This window comes from Amblyomma maculatum, chromosome 10 (assembly GCF_055883805.1).
Source record: "Amblyomma maculatum isolate TAMU_Amacu chromosome 10, ASM5588380v1, whole genome shotgun sequence".
Taxonomy (NCBI): Eukaryota; Metazoa; Arthropoda; class Arachnida; order Ixodida; family Ixodidae; genus Amblyomma; species Amblyomma maculatum.
This window is the reverse complement of record NC_139353.1, coordinates 66,377,000-66,398,165: the sequence shown is the minus strand read 5'-3', so window position 1 is coordinate 66,398,165 and position 21,166 is coordinate 66,377,000. Positions and strand designations below refer to the sequence as shown.

Here is a 21,166-nt window from a genome sequence, read left to right as displayed (position 1 = left end):
GTCAAAGTTATCAAAGAAAACATTGATAACGGAAGATAGCTCGTTAGTTATCGTCTCAAATATTGCTCTGTTGTAGTCACGTAAAACTTTTCTCTTTTTAAGCTTACTCGTAGGGAATAGGTCAATGTTAAAGTGCAGAAGCAAGTGGTCGCTGATGCTATGAAGCTATGTTTTAAGTGATATTATGTCGGATGCATTTGTTAACACTAAATGTAGTATATTCGCTTCGTTTGGCTGTCATTCTAGTTGCTTGCGTGTACAGTTGTATTAAAGAGAATGTTGAGCATGCATCTATAAACTCGCGACCTTGAGGAGAGAACGGGGCATTGAAGGGGAGTCCGAGCTCCATGTTATGTTCGGAAAATTAAAATCACAAAATACGAAAAGCGGACATAAAGGAAAACGTGCATTGACCATAATATGGCAACGTAAAGTTCTTCAATATACGTTGGCGGCGAGGAAGGTGGACGGCAGCGAACCCCTATCACTACTCGCTGGTGATTAGGGTGATCGTAGGCCAAACTATTTCCAGGTTGGTCTTGATGTGTATGCATGATGAAGGGATGTCATTAGAAATAGCTAGGAGCGCTCCGCCGCCTCACTGCGTGACACGATCACACCGGAAGAATAAAAAACTTTCCGTGTTTCAATCTATTTCACTGTCTTGAACAAACGCAGTGATCCACGTTTCTGTTAAGGCGATTATTTAAGCGGAGCAAGTGTCAATAGCTGATGTTAGATCGTAATATTTGTTGAAAACGCTTCTGACATTAGTGAAAAGAACAGATACCGAAGCTGCGATTGCTTGACCACCACCCCTCTCGCGTACCTAGGATGTGTTATCCGAGACAGCGGCAGAGATGGCACCAGCATGTGTGCTGCGTGTATCAATGTTAACGACGGGGTCAGTGTTAATGTCGTACATGTAACATGACTTCTTCATAATTAATTCACGGTAGCACAGCTTGTGGGGGGGGGGGGGGGGGAGCAGTTTGGCTCCTAACAAACTCAATAAGCTTTTTTTCGTGCCAGACTTGTTCGACCGAAAAATCTTCAGTAAGGGAGACCTATTTATCTTTCAGGCTGTTACGCTTGGTGAGGATTAATTATTTTGTTTTGAAATTTAAGAATTTTGCAATGACAGGAAGACATGTGTTGGTTTTGAACGTCCCTAATTGGTGACGCGTTTTGTGGCGTTGTAGGAAAGGGAGCCAGGAAGGTAGTTCCGATTCCTGTCAGGTTGCATCCGAATTTCAAATGCCGTGGAAAATAAATTTTTGCGCCGGGATCTATCATCAAGCTCCTCCTGCCGTAAGGTTAATGAGTTGACTAACCCTGGAAGTTCATTTGTTTCAGTGTCAATGCCGAAAATTTCCACGCTCAGTTCATCTAATGTTTTTATTGTTGTCTTCAAGCACCTCTAGGCTGGCCTGAATGGCAGTGATATTCATTTCAATAGCTATCTGGCCGGTTTTAATAGCTTTACGCCGGCTTCTAATTCTGTCTGTGCTTTAGAACTCTGAAAGGAGCGACTATGACTGTCTTTAGGTAACGAAAATATACCTTTCATCTGCTCTACGGGATCAGAGGTCAAAGATTCAATAACTAGGAGTGATTCCGAGCGTAAGGTTGGAGGCCCACTGTTCCTCTCCACATCACCAGCACGTAATAGTAAAATGATCATAGAAAAGCACTCATAAAAACATCGCACAACACCTGTGGACACGAAAACAGTACTCAACCAGACGTTGTTACTTTTCTTAGCGTATAAAGGTAGCTTTGTACACACCTGCATAGCAAAATGGAAGCGACTAAGGGCGAGATTGCAAGTACTGTCGCCGTGTCCACTGAAGTGAAAGTTGTTCAGCTGGGTTATTTAATTCATGAATGCGGATGATGTTGCTGACAATACGGAAGTTGGTTTGAAGATGAGCTGTATCGTATCTGGTTCATTAAGGAAGGGCGAGAAGGCAAGATGCAAAGGAAGCACCCCGTCCGACGTGCAGGCATAGTAGCAACCCACTGTTGGTGTGCAAGGCTGGCATATCGGGTTCCACTAAGTGGTCGATAACCACGGCGGAAGGAACGCAAGCAGGGCCTGCATAGCAAAATGGGAGCTACTCAGTGCCAGATTGCAAGTACTGTCGCCGTGTCCACTCAATTCATCGACTGTTATCAAAGGTATGAACGTGACGGGGTGATTGGAAGAGGAGGCTGGAGAAGTGCGAGGAAGGTTGGCCTAGAGTCCTGTTCTGCCTCGAGTCCATCCCCAATCATCTGTGCTCATCTATGAATAAACGCGTCCCATCCATAAGAATGTTTGATGGTGGGCGGCTGGGTACATTGTCCAGGATCCGCTGGACCTTCGTCCCGCCAGCTTATACCCTCTTTACACGGGCAGACTTAACCACGGTTAGCGTAACTACGGTTTATAGGGCTTAACCATGGTTAGCGCAAACTGTAGTTGCCCGCGCTTACACGCGGTTTGGGCTTGTCGGTTAGTGTGACGGAGGCCATCACGTGATCACTGCCCTTATTAATTTGTGATTGCACCTACAGTAATGTATCATTAAACAAGGTTACTTTAAAAAGCATAAATAAAAGAAAAAAAGGTTGTTTATCGCACTTCCACCTGCGGGGCTAAGTTTTGCTTGCGCATGAGGCAAACATTAGCGAAACGCAAAAAAAGCAGTCTTCAAACAATGGTTGCAGTTGGCTTTAGAGCCGTAGAAATAGCCACTTGTAGCTGTAGCCACTACTTTCCTGGGAGCGCTGCCGATTCTAGCCGCAGATTCCACCGGACTATTGTGATCGTACTCACGCTACTCACGCTGGTATCGCTATTCTTTGTGCCTCTTTACTGCAGTCGCAACGCGTGTACCTCGTTAGTGCGGTTACAGTTTGCAGTGTGGTCAAGTGCGGCGCCTGATTGCTTTTCTGTGGCCTGGATGTGCGGTATCTTGTCCCGTACTTTTCAGTGAGTCTAGCGCTGCGATGGCTTTAAGCAGACCTGTGGCGGACGTTGGGGATGACGCCGACGTTGAATTTTGGGCTGTCTTTGCAGCGCATCAGGCAGCTCTTCAACGCCTCCGCTTGCAGCAGCTTGCTCTTAGCGCCGACATCGGCATGCTGGAAGCAAAGAGCAGGCGTCATCGAAGGCGATCCAAACGCGTTTTGTTGGCGGCAATGCTACAAATCACGCGGGAGCGAGCTTTATGGATGTATCCGCGCCCAAACTCGTGGTATGAGACGACGCTGCCGCATCTTCCAGATAGCGGTTTCCGCGAAAATTTTCGGCTTAACCGCTCCACATTTCAGTACATTGTGGGCGTTTGTGAGGGAATGCGGCGGCAAGACACGAACATGCGAAAGGCTATACCTCTGGAAAAACGCGTGGCGATTGGCCTTTACCGCCTCTCAACGTCAGCTGAAGAGCGGACTGTCGCAAACCTTTTTGGCGTGAGCCCTGCCTCTGTCAACATCATTTTCAGAGAATTCTGTGCTGTGATTGTGCAGAACCTGGAGCCGCGATTTGTTGCCTTTCCGAAGTTACACGAATTGCAAGAACATATGCGCCGGTTCGCTGCAATTTGCGGATTCCCTCAATGTGTTGGTGCTCTGGATGGCTGCCACATTGAGGTGTGCCCTCCAAAAGATGAGGCCACTGATTACTATAACTACAAGGGTTGGTATAGCACCATCTTACTCGCTGTGGTGGATCACAGTTATAAGTTTCTTTACACCAACTGTGGGAGTCCTGGAAGGAATAATGACTCTGCAGTATTTCAGACATCACGACTTCCACGTATTTTAGCCAGTGATTTGTTTCAGTTAGAAACAAAGGTAATTGAGGGAGTACAAGTAGGCCCAGTGCTCCTCGCTGACCAAGCGTTCCCCCTGCAGGGCCACATAATGAAGCCGTACCCCTTTCCTGGCTCAGCTGGGTCGCCTGAACAGACCTTCAACTACCATCTGTCAAGTGCCAGGCGTGTGGTGGAAAACGCTTTTGGACGTGTGAAGGCACGCTTCAGAATCTTGCTGAAGGGCCTTGAGTGCGATATTCACAACGTGAACAATGTGATCCGTGCTGCTTGTGTGCTGCAAAATATTTGTGAGCAGCTGAGTGATCAGTGTGATGCAGTTTGGCTGGGTGCGGTGCAAAGCGCAGACGAAAGGCGCCCGCAGCCGGTATGCACGAGTGCCCAAGCAAAGCCGTCAGGAATAGCTGTAAGGAATGCCCTGGCAAAGCACCTTGCAGTCAACTGAAACATTTGACATAAGTATGCTGTGAGCAGTCGACTCCGAATTATTACAGTTGTGGTGAATGGGCGAGGCTAACAACACAGCACCACTACCACAAACAACGTCACCTGATACTGTGCTTCTTTCTAGTTGGGCTTTCTACATTCGGCTAAGGTCGAATCATAATGCCACATGCAACCCCCCAAACCAGAATGGTTTGCGCAAGTGTGCATGCTCCGTTATGGCACCTCCTGATATGCTGAAAAAGTTGTGTAGTTTGTTTTATGCCTATCTACAACTGGATGGCTGAATGAACTGCAAATATTTTAGCTGGGTCAACTAATATATATTTCATTATGGGTCACACAAATGTGCTTAGCGTGAATACAGTCTTCTTCTGAATGCACTTTAACGCAAGATATCTGCTGTAGCATCACTGAATTTGTTTTATTGTTTGCTTTTCTCCAACTTTAGCATTTCCACATTTCTTGGACTCTGGTTCAATTCGTCATATTTTGTTATCACAGGTCGGCTTCTCATGAATATTCTGTTCCTTCCAAGGCAATTATCTGAGGTACTGGCTTTGTACGACCTGCGGCCCTTTTTTTATCACACTTTTCATCAATGTTCAGTTTGTACTTGGTTGGACAGTTGCATAATGACCTTCTTTTAACGTTACCTAATCCTTGGCATGTCTTTTCTGGTATATTATTGTTCGCCTTCTGCCACGTTTTTCATATGTCACCTTTATTATTATAGGTTGGAGCAGATATGCTGCATTGGGCAAAACCATTCTTACACACTGACACACCAGGAGTTATGCCAGGCTGGAATTGAGCCTTTCAAAGTATGCTTTGGATGTCTAAAAACGCTGTTTGATTCTGGCTTTATTTTTTTTTGACAGTACACTCCAGAGTCTATGTTTGCCTTGTTTGCTACCGTATGGCTCGATGAACTAGCAGTTGCAAAAGCTTAGGCTAGTTGAGGTTTAGTTTTGTTCCGTGCTGCATAGATGTGCTCAAGATGAATACATAGGCAGTTCTGCTGCGTAGCAGCTAGACAGATCTGCAGGGGTCTGCTCTGTTTATATTGAGGATGAGAGGAAGGTGGTGGCTGCAGGTCGGCGCACAAGGATGTCTGCTCGAGATTGCTTTCCTCACATTACAGCAGATCTGATGCATTGCAGACATAGCTGATGCCATTTAAGAGTTCCTTTAACGACTCGAGTTTCGGCTGCTACAGCCATTCTGCCACTGCACCCTTCATTTGGCCATTTCAACTCCTTGTCTCTTGTGCTGAGCTGCCATTAACATCCTTCTGTTGGTGTCTCTGTGATCGTGTTGTATTTCATGTTAGACATCAGACAATGCGTGCCTGCGGCAAACAGTTTTTCTTCAAATGGACCTAAAGCTTCCTATAGCCACGTGATGTTTCGATGGGTGGTGCACTGCTTGCACACAGATGGTGACAATGCATGTGCATATTCAGATGGTGACATTGTTGGCATAGGCCGTCAATTGTACGCCTTAAAACTGGACGAGACTATGATTTATTCTGTTCACAACTACCGTTCTGTGGAGAATTATGTTGCCAATCTTGTACTGCCTTTTTTTTTTCAAATCTGAGGCGCCACGTGAGAGACTGTTTGCACTCCTCTGGAGCCTTATTTTTAGCCAGCTGTTTTGCCCTTTCCTGGAGTTGCCGTGATGGCTCCCTCTTTCCTCCGTCAATTGTGGTAGTAAATTTGACAGTGCAGCCTATGACGATGGAGTGGAGTGTGTTGTGCAGCAGGGCACGGAGATACTATCTGGGACACCTTGCAAACATGCTACAGTAATTGATCCTTGTAACAACTTGAATGTCTTCAGCCATATGTTTTTAGTCTTGTATTTTTAGTCCGGCCTCCAGTAAAATGCAGTGGGAAAGTTCTATCATTGTGTACTGTTTAAGGAGATTGTTTTATTTTTGTGTTACTTGCCACAATTTATTGTTGTGAATGATTCTCCTAATGAAGAGCCATTATTATCAGTACACAACTGTATACTCCTTGCTGTTACCTGGCATTTGGGGAATGGTTCTAGCATCATCATGACATGGTTTGCTCAAATTTATTCCAGTAGAAGCTCAGTAGCTTCCTTCAAGTTCAATTTTTGTTGACTTACACAACATGCGCATAATTATTGTTCCATAACAATACCTCTCGTATGCTTCTGCAATCTGTAAATCAAGAGCACGGGTCCTAACTAAACTGCAGTAAATCTCGTCCACTATATCAACATTCTTGGCTTCTTAATTGGCTTTTGCTGTAAACAGTACTTTGAAGGAAGCGTGATGTAATAAATATGTTTGCAATGAACCACCAGCAAGCAACATACATTACACCTGCATGATTTTGTGACAAAACTAATTTGCCATTTTTAAACTCTCTAATCTCAGCTTCAACACACACTTGCCGTAAAGGAAGCCCATTGGGCTGGAAAACAAATGAAAGCCATGTAGCAGATATTAATCAGTGCACAGGCTACTGCTTTTCTGTGGTGAGGCATGTGGAAGAATACTCTAAGATTAAAAGTTTTAATCTGTAGCGACGCGCGTTGTCAGTGTCAGCTGCATATCGAAAAAGACAAGGTGGCCCCAGCACGTGTTACGGAGAACGCTCTGGAACTTTCATCTCTCCAGATCGCTCCTCCTGGATGAAACAAAATGCTGAACTGTGAACTCGTCTTTTATTCCACCTGTAGAAAAACACAGTTTCAGAAGGGAAACACTACTGGGTAGGAAAGTTTGTGACAGATAAATGGGTTGCCGTGTTATATATTACTAAGCAGTACTCTAAATCTGTAGAAATGGGTGCAGGTACCGTTACGCCTTTTAAGACGTGCACCTTTCCGTGATAGGACATGCGTCACGAAAAGATGTGAAAGTCAAATAAAAGGAGGAATCTTTGAATTGCTGGACATTCACCAGCTAGGCCAGCCTGCTTGAGAAAGAAATACAAAATTACGAGACTGTACAACTTCTGCTTAATGTATGCAGCAAATATGCTCTCTTTGTTCTTGGACTGTAATAGTTTTCTTCAAGCACTGCCAACCAAAATCTTTTCTTGCCGTGTATATTGTGTCACAGACTTAAGGATGATTTGGTAAGCACTTCTGAGCTGGAGTAGTAGCCTATTTGAACTACTTGAGCATAGTTACAAAAGTAATTTCTCAAAAGGTTTATGATATTACAACCCATGACTGTACAAGTGTTCTCTTGCTTGTATTTTGCTGTTTTCTCTACTTTAAATGGTCTAAGAACAATCATATGGTGGAAGGTTGAGTTTGTTGGTCATACATGATAGAAAAATCAGCAGAGCAAATGACACACAAGAAACACAGAGGACTATGCTGAACCGACAACTATATCATTCAAGACCCATGCACCTTCTTCACTTCATCCCTGCAGCTAACTTTTTTTATCTTTCTGCCGGTAAACCCAGAAAATCCATTTCCTTTTTCAATACTACCGAAGGTGTACTGATGAATTGATCACCAGAGTTCTTTGAAAGCTACAGTGATGTTATTGGTTACATGCACCCACTCCTTATTCACTCGCTACTCTTGTAGTGCATATGTATGCTTAGTGGTTAGAATTTGCATCTGGAAAATGTCATTGACCTCATCACATTATATCATGCACCGCAAACCAACAAAAAATGGGAGTTCATGATTCATCTTCATTCATTTGGTCAGTTTTCTTTATTTTCTTTAGACGTTAGGTACTTATCCAGCAGCCGAACCATACTGGCATTAATATCGTTACCCTCTTGGGTGAGGCGTACCATTTTTTTTCTGAGTTTATGGGCTCTTTTTTCGGCTTTTTCTGCTTTCGCAGAATCATCTTTGTGCAGAGCAAGCAGCTGCTGCACTGCTGATGAAGTCTCCCGCTTCCTTTTGCTTCTCTCACCACCTCTTCTGTAGCTGCCAATATTGGTTTGGCTGCTGCTTGCGGTACCACTTCCTCCGGGTAGTACACCAAGCACTGCAACAGTAGTGCTGCTAGTGTGTGGTGTTCCAGCGAAGACTTGGGGGTCCGGAGTGTCTCCGAGGGGCCAATCTTCCCCTGTCGCGAGCACCTCGGCATTTTCTGGTGCCTCAGTGGTGACTGGCAGCTGCATATGACCAAGTATAGCATATAGCATTCGTTATCTTCACAGGGGGTTAGTTGACTTAATGGCAAGCAATCATCAGCTGCCCTGGACTATGCCGACCAAAACAAAAAAGGTACAGTTCGAAAACTTATCTGCACATAACTGCACAGCTATATTAGTGAAAAACTCAACAATACAGTCTCGTAAGCTGATAATTCAAAAACAGTAATGAATAGTATGTTTAAAATGAGTGAGACACTGAGTGTGCTGTTTGTAATATACAACCTTAACAGCGGGCCATACCAATTACAAAAAGTAGATAGAGAAATGAGAACTATAGTATGGCACTGTGGTTGTACTTTTACAACCCATGACTCTACAAGTGTTCTCTAATATTTGCAGCTGGCATCCCTTGTACGGTGTTCTGTACACAGTATTCTGAACATTTAAAAAATCAGTAGTGAAGGAATAATGCCGTGATTGAATTGTCTAATAATGGTAATGTTAGAAGTTACAAATCACCTCCAAATTTTCCTCGACCCGCCCATCATCATTGATGGGGAGGCTACCGAGGAAACTGTGCAGCTGCCAGTAAAACAGCCACGAGACACCAGGTGAACCAGTTGATGTCCCGGTTCGTCTCAGCTGCCTGGAAAGATGGAAATGATTTGAACATTAAATGTGCTCTTATAGAAAATATATCTACACTTGATCTGAGCAATTTTCTTGAAGCCATCAAGCTTCTCTGTGAACACTGGGACTTTGACTAATACTACATAACTTGGCAGGTACTGGTAAAAATGTGACTTTACTCTACCAGTTGGAGCTTTGCTAGTGGTTGATTCAGCTGATAGCGTTCTAGCAATATCTGCGCAGTAGGCCAACGAGGCCGCGAACAGTCTTATATGAAAAATCAATCGAGAAATTTGCTTAAAGCCAGAAGCACTCCATAGCGATAAATTGAGAAAGACGAAGCCTGCATGTAGAGCGGCGCATGCACGCGGACACGAACGAAACGTATAAAAAAAAAAAAAAAAAAAGAAAGCGAACGAGCTCGCGCTGCATTTTCGTGCAACGTACGCTCCTTCTTCCGCGAGGCATCGGACGCTCATGAGGTAAACAATATGACGCAGAAGCAAACGAAGGCAAAAAAAAAAAAAAAGAACGAGCTCGCACTGCGTTTTGCCTGCAACATACGCTGCTCCTGCGGCGAGGCCTCGGACGCTCGCGAGGTAAATACGCGCCGACGGCGAAAGGGAATTGCAAGTTGCTGAATGTAATGCTGCCGCACATGTGGGGTGGCGACACACTATGAAAACAGCGCTGAAAAAGCAGTGCAATAAAGGTAAAGGTCGCACTTACCGGTATTTCTTATTCAAGTTGTCCATCTTCTGCTTAACCTGCTTGGCCGAGTATGGGCCTTCACCCGCAGGTAGCCCGGCGTTTAGCTCTGCTGCAATAGCAGCATATATACGCGCATTGCGCGTATTTCCCCGCAGAGCTGGTAGCTGGTCCTCCCAGATGGTGATCAAAGCCGCTGTGGTTGCGTCAGGCCAGTTCACACGCCTCTGGGAGGACGATTCCTGGGACGCTGCCTCCGCCATGCCTTCCGTGGGAGCCGCCATTTTGTCAGTTTGCTCTAAACGGAGGTTAGCCAGCTCGGTTTAGGTAACCATGGTTAGTGGCGTAACTACGGTTTGGCTTGCCGTGTGAGCGTGGCTAACTATAGTTATGTGTAACCGCAGTTTACTTAACCATGGTTAAAAGTGCCCGTGTAAATGCGGTATTAGCTGCTTTATTAGCCCTGCAGTCGGAAATCTGCTTCATGCCAATTCAAGAGGTTCAGACACAATCTTCCGAACAACTCAGCTCTTGAACAGCCTTGACGTTCACAGTTGAATAGGATGATGGCATTCAAGACTGGCTGACCCTTTACCAACGAGTCTGAAAGCACAATCGTTAGGATACGACTGCTAAGCTCGCTGTGTCTTTTTGTTGCCTGCACCACCCTCCTGAGGCATAGAATCACGAGGACACACAACTTGGATCCGGACTGTGGAGACAATAACGTAGTGAAAAAAGAGTAAAGCAGATCCTTGCACAAATAGCTGAGGTTCCAGTTGACAATGTACGAAGTGCATTGAGGAAGTGCTTAGAGATTAACGGCTTGTCTACGTAAACATGTGTGAAGAACACAGGGTAGGTAGGCCACGTCCTGAAAGGAGGCGAGGAAGAGTTTTAGAACTTTCTAATTCGAAAGACAACCTTGCCTCTACAGCTGACATGATGAAGCAGTGGCGTGGGTTTGAGGCACTACAGTCGCGGCGAATTTCCCCAAGATTTCGTCAGCTGTCTTACATCAGAAGTGTCACCAGCATCAATTTTTCTACTATGAAGACATTGCCTAAATATTTCGGCGGATCGTGGGTGAAGTGGTTTCATCTTAACTACAAGTTGCCATCCTCAGTAAAGCCCGCCACGCATGCTCTATGCTTGAATCGCGTATGAACTAGCCTATTATCTGTGCTGAATGTACCAACAAAAAGCGCCACACCTGCCAGGGCGGACAATATCAACCCATTCTTTCCGTATTTTACGAATACAGACATAAACGGGATCAGTATTCGGATGAAGAATTTCCGTCTAAATTACATCGACACACACCCACCGGATATCCTACTGCCTCTACGGTAAAAGAGACGCCGGTTTGTTACTGTTGTGGCCTCAGAGGAAAGATCCGCCGCTATTGCCAGCGTTGTCTGTCTACGCGCGCTTCTGTACGATGTGCATCTCGTTTTCAAGATGACATGCCATGAGAGCCGTCTGCTTCTCTTCGCCAGCCCTCTTTTCACCGTACCGACCGCGCTAATAGACCTCTCCCTCGAGTAAACAACGTGACGTCACGGAACGCACGTGCGGCGACTGCAGCGCTCTCCGATGCAGCGGAGATGGGCAAAATCGGTCGTTTTTCTCGGCCGCCGCCGTACTGAATGCAGCGGCGCGCGCTTGTGTCTCGATTATTTCTTACACCGTGGTCTCAACCAAGGCCCATTCCTTGTCTGGACTAGCCTGCAATGCGTTCCTGTGTGTTTCAAACCGATGGAGCTGTCCGAGTACGCGATCTTATTGCCTGAAATCGCTCGCCGGCGGTATGTTGAAAAGTTAGTAGTTTTCGGGGACCAATACCCCGACCCCTTTGTTTTGAAGGACTGGAAAAATGACCCCAAATTGTGGCCAAATGTTCGTTTTAGTGACATATGCCTGTACCTTGTTCAGACGCCCGGCCGTAGCTACGCCACGGATAGATTGAAGTCCTATCGCTTGTTGAAGGCTTACGTTCTTGAAGCGGAAGGGCATGCGCCAAGTTTTCATTGCCGACGCTGGCTTAAAGTCCTGCTTTTTAAAAACTAAAGCGGTGCCGTCGCAGAGGACCACCGGCGAACTATATGAAGCTTGCTTTTGCATGAGGAAGGAACCGTACAGGCAGCCCACTGCACATACATGGCCGTGTAAGCTGTGTTCGGTGTGACGTCGAGCAATAGCGTTTTAACACGTTACTTTGATAGGCAGGAATATAAATGCATGCGGCAGATTGGAAGTGCATTACACGCAAATCGTCCCGCCAGAATATATCATTGACGCATGAAATCCGCCTGCGATACGCAGAGCATAGGATCTCGCATGTTTTGATCGTGTTATATGGTTTTCGACGTCGCTGGTTCGATCCCGGCCGCGGTTGCAGCGGCGGCCACTTATCGATGGCGCCAAAGTTTAAAGTGTGCTCTTGTGTCGCGCAGTGTCAGGCCTTAGGTGGCCAAAATGCTCCGGGTCCATGCTATGCGATGTGCCTCACAACCCATATGCCGCCTGAGCACTTCAGACCCTGCCTATCTAGCCTTTACGCTTGCAAGTCTAGCCTTTACACTTATAAGTCGTACATATGCTACCAGTTTGCTACAATTAAAATGTGTATTACCCTCTACCGTCCCTGTGCACGCTGAACGTTTTCTAGAGATTCTGGCACTTTAAATGCTGTAATAGCTCGATTGGTAATCTACAAGTTTCACAGTGTGTGCGCTCTTGTAATGCTTCACATTTAACAGTAGTAGGTTAGGAGAAGCTTGCACGCATGTGGCTTATTTACTCTTCAAAGTGCAAGTGCTCGTTTCATCTGGACTCACTCGGTCTACTACGTACTTCACACCTTTGTGAGTGGAACAAGTTCCGGGAAAGTGTACGTAACATTTTTTTTATTCCCTCTGACTACTTGATCTTTATTACCTCAGTTTTAGCTTAAACTCTCTGACAACATACCTTACAAGTTGTTACTTGCCATTGAGATGAGCTGTATATATATGAGCCCAACAGAGGTTGAGTTGAGCACCCTTTTTGAGGAAACATGAGGAAAATGTTAATGAAGAAGTTAAAGAATGAGTTACAGCTTGCCTTCTCAAAGCCCCTCATTCTATGGATACAAAACAACCTGAAGTCAAACAGTTTTATGTAAATCACCAGATAGTGTACTAAGTCCAGTGAATGACAAACTAGCTGAACTCTAAAACAATTCAGCATGGGCAAGTTCCGCAGATCCGGTCTGTAGGTGTTGGCTTCCATTTATCTCGGCTTAGTGCGTGCACACACACTTTCAGGAGATTTTCGTCCCGTGGAAGACGAAAAAAGCGTATAACAGAGCTTTTCTTGGGCGATTAGTGCATCCCACTGCACAGCAGCTCGTAGGCTTTACGATTCAGGGTCGAAGCAAAGGTCCCAATGCCCGCAATGAAGAGTTTTGTTGCTCGCGCAGCGAATCTCTATGCGATCGCATGCATTCAGGTGACTTTTTTGCCCATCGGCGTCTGCGGCGCAAACCAGAAACGTCACCACCGTGACGTCACTCGCATCGTGTGACGTACCCGAGGAGAGGTCTATTGTCCTGCCTCCGAGCGCAGCATGACTCCGCCTTCTATCCGACAGCAACATTCAATGTCGCCACGTCGCCGCTCCAGTCTACCAACCCTGAGAAAAAGCTGGTGCGACCGATGGAGGTAAAGTCGTCGCCCGGTCAAGATTACCACTGCCATTCCTGTTTTCATGCTGATGAACATTGTGTGTACGTGAGAATAACGTCAGTACAATTGCTTTGCTTGACACTCATGCCGCTGTGTCCATGATGACCTTTCATTTAGAAATTGTCTCAGCTAGAAAGTTTCATTTGCGAGCTGAAACTGCGGTGAACGTTTTCTAAATAATAGGAGTCTGCTCATTCAGTAGAAATGACCAAACATTGCCCATTTTTAAAAACTAAAGATTGACCAAGGGTTGAAAAAAATGAATCAAACCCAAGCAGTGCCTAACACAGCATTTTCGCACTTTAGATTCGGTCGTTTTGTACTTCCGAGAAATATTTAAAACTCTAACGGCTTCTATCTGTTCTTAATATTTTACAACGTTTTAGTGCAAAAGAGGTTACGCGGAGCATTGCTTGAAGAATGCTGGCCAAAGAGCCTGTGAGGTACCTGTACAGAGAGTAGACGGACCTCTATGTCCATACCTTTTTACTAACAAGCGCTCTAAGCGGAGTAAAAATAAAGATGACGCTGGCCCTAATTTCGAGATAATCTCCGAAGTTCTTGCCAACATTCAGCAGATCAAAAAAGAATTATCCGTGGAGGGTAGTCTTAGTGTAACGAGTAAGAACTGTTTAGAGAAGACAAAATGTGTAGGTGCCTTGTCCCACTGTCGAAAAAATTCCGGCTCTTGTATTTTCTTCATTAATCCATGCACATGAAGCTATTAAAAGAATTATGTCCACAGGTAAATTACAAAATTTTAAAAGTAGATGGTTCATTCAGACTAAGCAGGAAGGCGTCGGGGCCAACAGACCCATTTTCATCACGTTGGTTCCTCCGAGGAGCACACGTTGAGGCTAGCCGTCACAACGATGACAAAATACTCCGGTCGACGCTGATAAGAAAAGAATAGAATAAGTATAGATGCCCAGTGGGCCAGTGACACGTTAGAAAGAGTGGGGTGTTGAAAACGTATTATGTAATTTGTCGTATAAACTGGATTGGCTGTTTATAGTGGTAAATATATCCCGCTTTAAAAAACTGGTACATGACAACCTACACAGACGAAATCGCCGCGTGTGAGCATTGTGTAGAATGTATCATCTCTTTTCATTGCAGAAAGTCATATTTTGAGAGTCAGGTTGGAACTTCATTGTTCTTATATCAGAAAACGTTGGCAATATTCTCACGTGGAAGTGACAATGCTAATGACAAAAAATGAACAGTCTTGGAGTTTACTGGAAAACCTTTTAATGGGATGGCTTGCGTCCTTAAAAGAACTAAGCTATTTGGCGGCGACGACAACAACCAGTGCTCTCGCTTGGCGTCAAGAAGAGAATTCCCGTTGCACCCATTAGCACTCAATTTAAAGGCGGCGAAACAATCTAGATAAATCAGTAAACGATGACTAGCATAACCTGGAGCATTGTAGAAACACACACGAGTGGCTAGAATCTTGAGGATACATCTCTGCCCATCTTGTGCTGCAAGGAAATTGAGAAAGGTGCCGCTCGCGATAACGAGCGTGAACAAATAATAATAGGATTGATCGTTGTGCTAGAATCAAAGTCGTCGTCATGCACACCTTCTCTTGAGCGCTGCCCCCATTACTTTTTTCTTACCTCCACTTGCCCAGAAGAAATTATGTCCGAATTAATATCTTAAAGATGACCAGTCCCGGCATTGACAACATCCATGGAAAACACGTATACATTATCCGATCTATGCTCGCACCTGTTCTCAGTCACACCTTCAATCTTGTTTTTTTTAGGTTGTTGTTATCCGCCGCAGCTCAAGATAGCGACAATAATACCAGTGTTCAAAAAAGGCGATCCCGCTATATCAAATAATTATCGACCAATGGCCATTCCCAGTCGAAAAAAACTACAGAACCTTGTCAAAAATACGACAAAACATTCTGTAGTTCTGTCGTAACCATCAGATTTTTCTGTAGTTCTGTAGTACTTTTCTGTAGTTCTGTAGTTTTTCTGTAGTAAAATTCTGTTGTCTGTAGTTCTGTAGTAGTTTTTTGTTGTAACTACAGAAATTTCTGAAGTTACTACACAATGTTCTGTTGTCACAACAGGTTTCCCGTCAAAAACAGCATAGAAATTCTGTCGTAACAACAGAAAATTTTCTGTAGTTTTTTCCGACGGGGTTCTTCCTTTTTTGACAAAAGTTTACAAACAATATTTGAAATAAGGCTGTCAGGATATATTGAAAAATACAACATATTGACAGATACTCAACACGGTTTTCGACGCTGACTATCTACAGATACTGCTATAGCTTCTCTCGTAGATTATATCACGCTTGATATCGATAAAGGAAAGTTTTCAGGCGCAGTTTGCATTGATTTCAGCAAAGCATTTGATTCCATATTCACTCCCTCTTGTTTCAAACATTTGAGTCGTACGGCATATCAGGACCTCCACTAATGCTTTTGAAGAGCTTTCTTCGTTACTGAGAGCACATAGTCTGTATTAATAACCATGCATCCAATAAAGCTCTCACTAACATAGGGGTTACTCAGGGTTCTATTCTAGGCCCCGTATTGTTCTACTCTATATTAACGATTTAAAATCCTGTTTTAGGCATTGTAATAGTATATTATACGCAGATGATTCTACTATGATAACATCGCACCATGACCTTTAGGAGCTCATATCTAACCTTCAAAATGGCATTAATTCTCTTTAGCATCGGGGCCATATTCCCCGCCTCACTGTGAATATTACTAAGACTTGCTTTCAGATTTTCCATCCCCCCAGAACCCATTGCCCGTCTCAGCACTGCTATAATTCAATTCCACTGCCATCGCGTCGCAAGACCGAATTTCATTTCTAGGTGTTGTTATTGACCCTCACCAAAAATTCCATTATCATTAGGCGGAAACTTGCAAGACAATTTTATTTGGATTATGTGCACTAACCAAGGCCCGATCCTTTTTCCCAATTAACACGTTACTATCACTTTACTACGCTTGCGTCCACAGCCACCTAAACTACGGCATTTCATCCTGGGGTAACACCTATCATATTCATATTTGGCCATTATTAAAACTGCAAAAGCAAGCCATACGCATCATATCCTCCACCCCTCAAATGTCACCGTCGCACATTTTGTTCATGAATTTAAATGTTCTACCCCTCTCGGCTCTTTATCTGTATAATATCGGTATTCTATTCTTCAAGATTCTTCACCATCAGCTCCCATTTAGCATTTTTCCTCCCGGCACGATCAAAAACAACAGCGTTACACGGTTCGCTCTACGCAATAATTTTGTACTGCCTAAGGTCAGTACCAACGACGGGAACAAGGCCTTCAATTTTCGTCCATATCATTTTGGAATTCTTTGAATTTCAACATTAAGAAACCTAATACACTTTCACCCCGCCGGGGTAGCGCAGTGGTTACGGCGCTCGACTACTGTTTCCAAGGACGTGGGAACGAATCCCGGCCTCGGCGGCCGCTTTTCGATTGAGGCGAAAAGCAATGCGCCCGTGTGCTGTGCGATGTCAGTGCACGTAAAATAACCCCAGGTGGTCGAAATTCCCGGAGCCCTCCACTACGGCGTCTCTCATAGCCTGAGTAGCGTTGGGACGTTCAACCCCACAAACTAAACCAAACCTAATACACTTTCTTTGTTCATGTTGAAATTAAAAAAATTTCTTCTTAATTTGTGATTTCTTTATTTATTTTTTTGTATCGTGGAATTCGTAATTGTTTTTGTACTTTTTTGTATCTATTTTTGTATATAAATTTTTCGGCAATGCAGCCTTTACTGTGTATTTTGTTATTTATTTTCAGTGTTTCTTCATAAATTTTCTTACAATAATATTATTCTTCATGTAGCCTATCGAAATCTATAACCATGAGGTCCCACCTGTGGTCTTGTACAATGAGACCTCTCGCTGTATATTCTTGTACGTTTTTTTTATTAGAAAATAAATTTCAACTTCAAAGTGAAAATGCTGCTTGCCGGCGACTGTCAAAAAAGAACAAATAAAACTTCAAATATTCCCCTTGAAACGACATCGCCTCGATACGTACCTATAAACAAAGGAGGGTACACAAAATGCTACAACTTCAACTGATACTTTTAGCGCAAGTAATAAGATTTCAGGCTCACAACGAGGATGATGTTCGGTCTCGCCCTGCGCTGTTGCATATAGTCGTGTCGTCACGGGTAACCGTAGTCAACTCGAAGGACTCTTTATGGCCTGTTGCTTTGTCCGGTCATGGAATCGACGCCGGTGCAGGCAAGCTCGACGGTGCTCTGAAGTGTCAGTTTAGGCGACAAAGACCGGCGGCTCGTGTATGACGCGGACGCTGTTCACGCCCAGGCGTCTGAGTAACAGGTAGCGCGGCAGGCCATGCCCAGTCGTCCCATTGCTCGGCACTTCGTCAAGTTAGACTCATGTGTCAAAGAGAAAAGGTACCGCGGCGAGCCACGCCCTTGTACTGCGGCCGCAAAGTACAGCGGTCAGGCGCGATGCTGCAGTCCTCAGGAAGTTCCCCACAGGATGGTGAATCGCTGTGCGGCACCAGATCCCAGAGTCCGTACCAGATGTCTCGCAGGTGCTGGAGAACCGGCCGTTAACGCCAGGATCAGAATGGTGAAGCATACCTCTCAGCGACGATCTGAAACGTGCGTCTGTTCCCTGCCTCGAACGAACTCACAGGCACTGGTTCGGCCCGCACGCGGCTGCACTACTCTTCCTTTTCACGGGTCACCCGCGCACTCGCGATCACCGTCATCACAGAGTCCTATATCTTGTGTTTGACATCGACATACATGGCGGGCATATCCGCGATATTTTTATCCAGACGTTCTGTAAGTCGTTTTTTCTGTCGGTAGTGGTGGTCGTCCTCCGTTGCCTTGTGTGGCTTTACTTCAGATGACTTCGGAGAGCAGAATCGTAAACGCTTTTCCTATGTTCATAATGAGCCCTCCGGGGGTGCTGTATCGCTGGAGAATGCACTCGACAAAAAACTTGGAAACTTTTCCTGCATTCTCTTGAGCAGGGCTTTTGCTTCGGCACAGTGGGTAATCGGTGGCCACGCATAACCACTTGTTAACTCCTAATGAATTGCCAAATTTATGAAATGGCTAGATCGGGGCTGGTATGGATTGCAGCGCCCCCTCAGGTATGATCGAAGGCGTCTTGCTTAGCTGACACTCCTGGCACGCCTTCATGTAATGTGCATGGCCGGCAGGAACCCGCGGCCAATAATACTTCGCTTGCACTCGATACAACGTTCGCGCCATCACGAGATATTCTTCTGCCGCAACCACGTGGAAAGCTTCCAAAAATCAGATTTCATTAGGCACGACAAGGAAGTAGGTGCCCTTGTTGGGTGCGAAAGTTTTCACAAGGACATCGTTTTGCAACGCGAAGGACGACAGCTAACGCCTGAACTGACTGGGAAAAGCGGTCTTGCCTTCTATGTAATCCACTAGGTCTCTCAACACATCAGAGCGCTGTTGCAGGGAACAACTGCGGTGCTTAACGGTCCCAAGAAGGCGTTGTAGTTATCTTCCTTCGATGGCGCATGTGACAAATGGGAGCTCGTGACACTCTGCATCAGAATGTCTGCGGCAAGACCTGTAAACTAATGTGATATCGGATTCTGGGAGGCGTAACTTCCTTTTTGCAAGACGGCCGCAGGGTCTTTTAAACTTGTGGGCCAGCAGAACGCGTGGTGATCACTTACTACATTGAAAAGTGAACTGTATAGTTACGAACGAAGCTTCGGCGTGGCCAAGATAATTGCGAAGCATTCTTTTTCAGTCATTGAGTAATTGCTTTTGACTTTTGAGGCACACTTGCTAACGTACGCAATAACTTTTTCTCCTAACCAAAACACCACCCGGGAGGACTGGGAGGCGACCCTACTCGCCTGCTCCTACCTGAAAGCCCAAAAGGCCTTGGTCAAAAGAGCAACGGCGGCAGCGGAAGCCACTGGGGTCCCGTACTAGGGACTCCACCTAGTGTTTGTGAGGGGAAGGGCTATAAGCCTGACCGCAGAGCAACCTTCATGTAACTCCATATTTTATTAAACGTTTTCACCACCACCGCTGATAATCCTCTGAACGAGGACTTTGTCGATACCAGCATTGCTTGCTTAGTAATGATTTTCAGTCTCAGCGTTTTTATCAAAATGAACGAGGGCAGTTGTGGACTACAAGGGGTGTTTGAGTTCATCTTAGGCTTCTGCTTGCGTTGCTTTCAACTCAATTGGCACGTATTTCTTTGTAAGCAGTGTACACGGTTCGGTGAAGTGCGAAAAGTGCATAGTACGAGGAATCAGCGCACCGCTTTCTTGTCTCTTGGCTGTGGAAAGTGAATAACCGCCGCCATTTTGTTTGAGACTGGATGAACACCGTCCTTGCTTATGATGTGGCCCAGGAACAAGAGCTATTCTTAAGCAAAGGAGCACTTCTCTGCTTTCAGCATTAGGCCTGATGACTTGGTTGTGTTAAGCTTTGTGCGGAGCCTTTGCAGGTGGTCTTCAAACGTCGAAGAGTAGATAATGATGCCGTCTGCAAACACCAGTCAAATATGCCACTTCAAGCCAGCTAGCAGGGTATCCATTACTGCTTAGAACACGGCGGGTGCGGAGCAGAGGCCAAATGTCATTACCTTGGACTCGAAGAGGCCGTATGGTGTCATGAACACGTTCTTCTCGCGTTATGTTTTGTCTACCTCAGTTTGCCAGCAGCCGCTGTTTAATGCCATTGATGCAAAGTAGCTAGCAATGTACAGCCGGTCCAACAAATCATCGGTGTGAGCGAGAGGGTAAACATTATATCTATTTGTCCTGTTTAAGCAGCTTCAATTGATGCAGAAAGGACGTCTCCCGTCTTTCTTCTTCCCTACAACTGATGCTGCCCAGGGGCTCTTCAGTGGCTGGTTGGCGTCGTCACGAATCATTTCATAGGCTTGCTCGCTGATGACTTCGAGTTCGCGCGGCAGTACACCGTAGGGGCTTTGGCGCCGATGTCGGGCATGTTCGTCCGTGCGAATGCGGTGCTTTGCCAGTGTAGTTTGTCTCAGCTTCGATGCTGACGAAAAGCACTCGCTGTAGCTCTTAATAAGAGTGCGAAACCGGTCTTGTCTGCACCGGGGTAGTGCCGAGTTGATGTCGAAAGTGAGCAGATTTCTTCAGATGGGTGAATCGTCTGATGCTGGCCGGGGAGGACAAAGACTTGTAGTGCCCTTGGGCAAAGTGCAAAGTGCTCGTAGTGCCCTTGCTGAGTTGCCTGTAGTCATCTGTGAAGATCTTTGCTAGAACCTGCACTTGTCCTCTTCGAAAATTGGCATTTCCCCTAGCGGTGACAAACACCTCGCTCCATGAGCAACAGGGTGTTTTGTTCGATGGCGCTTTCGAAAGTTTTAATATCTGCTCTATCTATAAATACTGTGACACTTGATCGGGGCAGCATGGTTGATTCTCCGTCGAGGATGTATATAGCTACATCTTCCGTCAAAGCCTTCGTAACAGGCATGATGTTGTCCATTGAATTCTTGATGAACTTTGATCGAAAGGTGATGATCACAGAGAAAATCCAAATCCAAAATCTCGTCTCGCGAGCGGTTGTGTAAGACAATAAAACAGGTAGTATAAGTGCGGCCATCTACTGTCACTTGCGTTAAATTTTCCTAAAGAATTTATGAGGCTACCGCCCGCAGTGCGGATTAAAGATCCCCCCTATGTG

General features: G+C 45.3%; 2 protein-coding genes across 2 annotated transcripts; one reads left to right on the top strand and one right to left on the bottom strand.

The window, feature by feature from the left end:
* The first annotated feature begins 2,994 nt into the window (after positions 1–2,994).
* On the top strand, positions 2,995–4,266 carry LOC146176723 (uncharacterized). The gene has a single exon (XM_084581371.1). The coding sequence runs from the start codon at positions 2,995–2,997 to the stop codon at positions 4,264–4,266; it is 1,272 nt and encodes a 423-aa protein (XP_084437497.1).
* A 3,697-nt stretch (positions 4,267–7,963) lies between these two features.
* LOC146176722 (uncharacterized) lies at positions 7,964–10,130 on the bottom strand. Its single transcript, XM_084582933.1, has 3 exons — positions 9,737–10,130; positions 8,897–9,023; positions 7,964–8,395 (listed from the first exon to the last, which is right to left on the bottom strand). The coding sequence occupies exons 1-3, from the start codon at positions 9,997–9,999 to the stop codon at positions 7,973–7,975; spliced, it is 813 nt and encodes a 270-aa protein (XP_084439059.1). The 5' UTR covers positions 10,000–10,130; the 3' UTR covers positions 7,964–7,972.
* Positions 10,131–21,166: the final 11,036 nt, after the last annotated feature.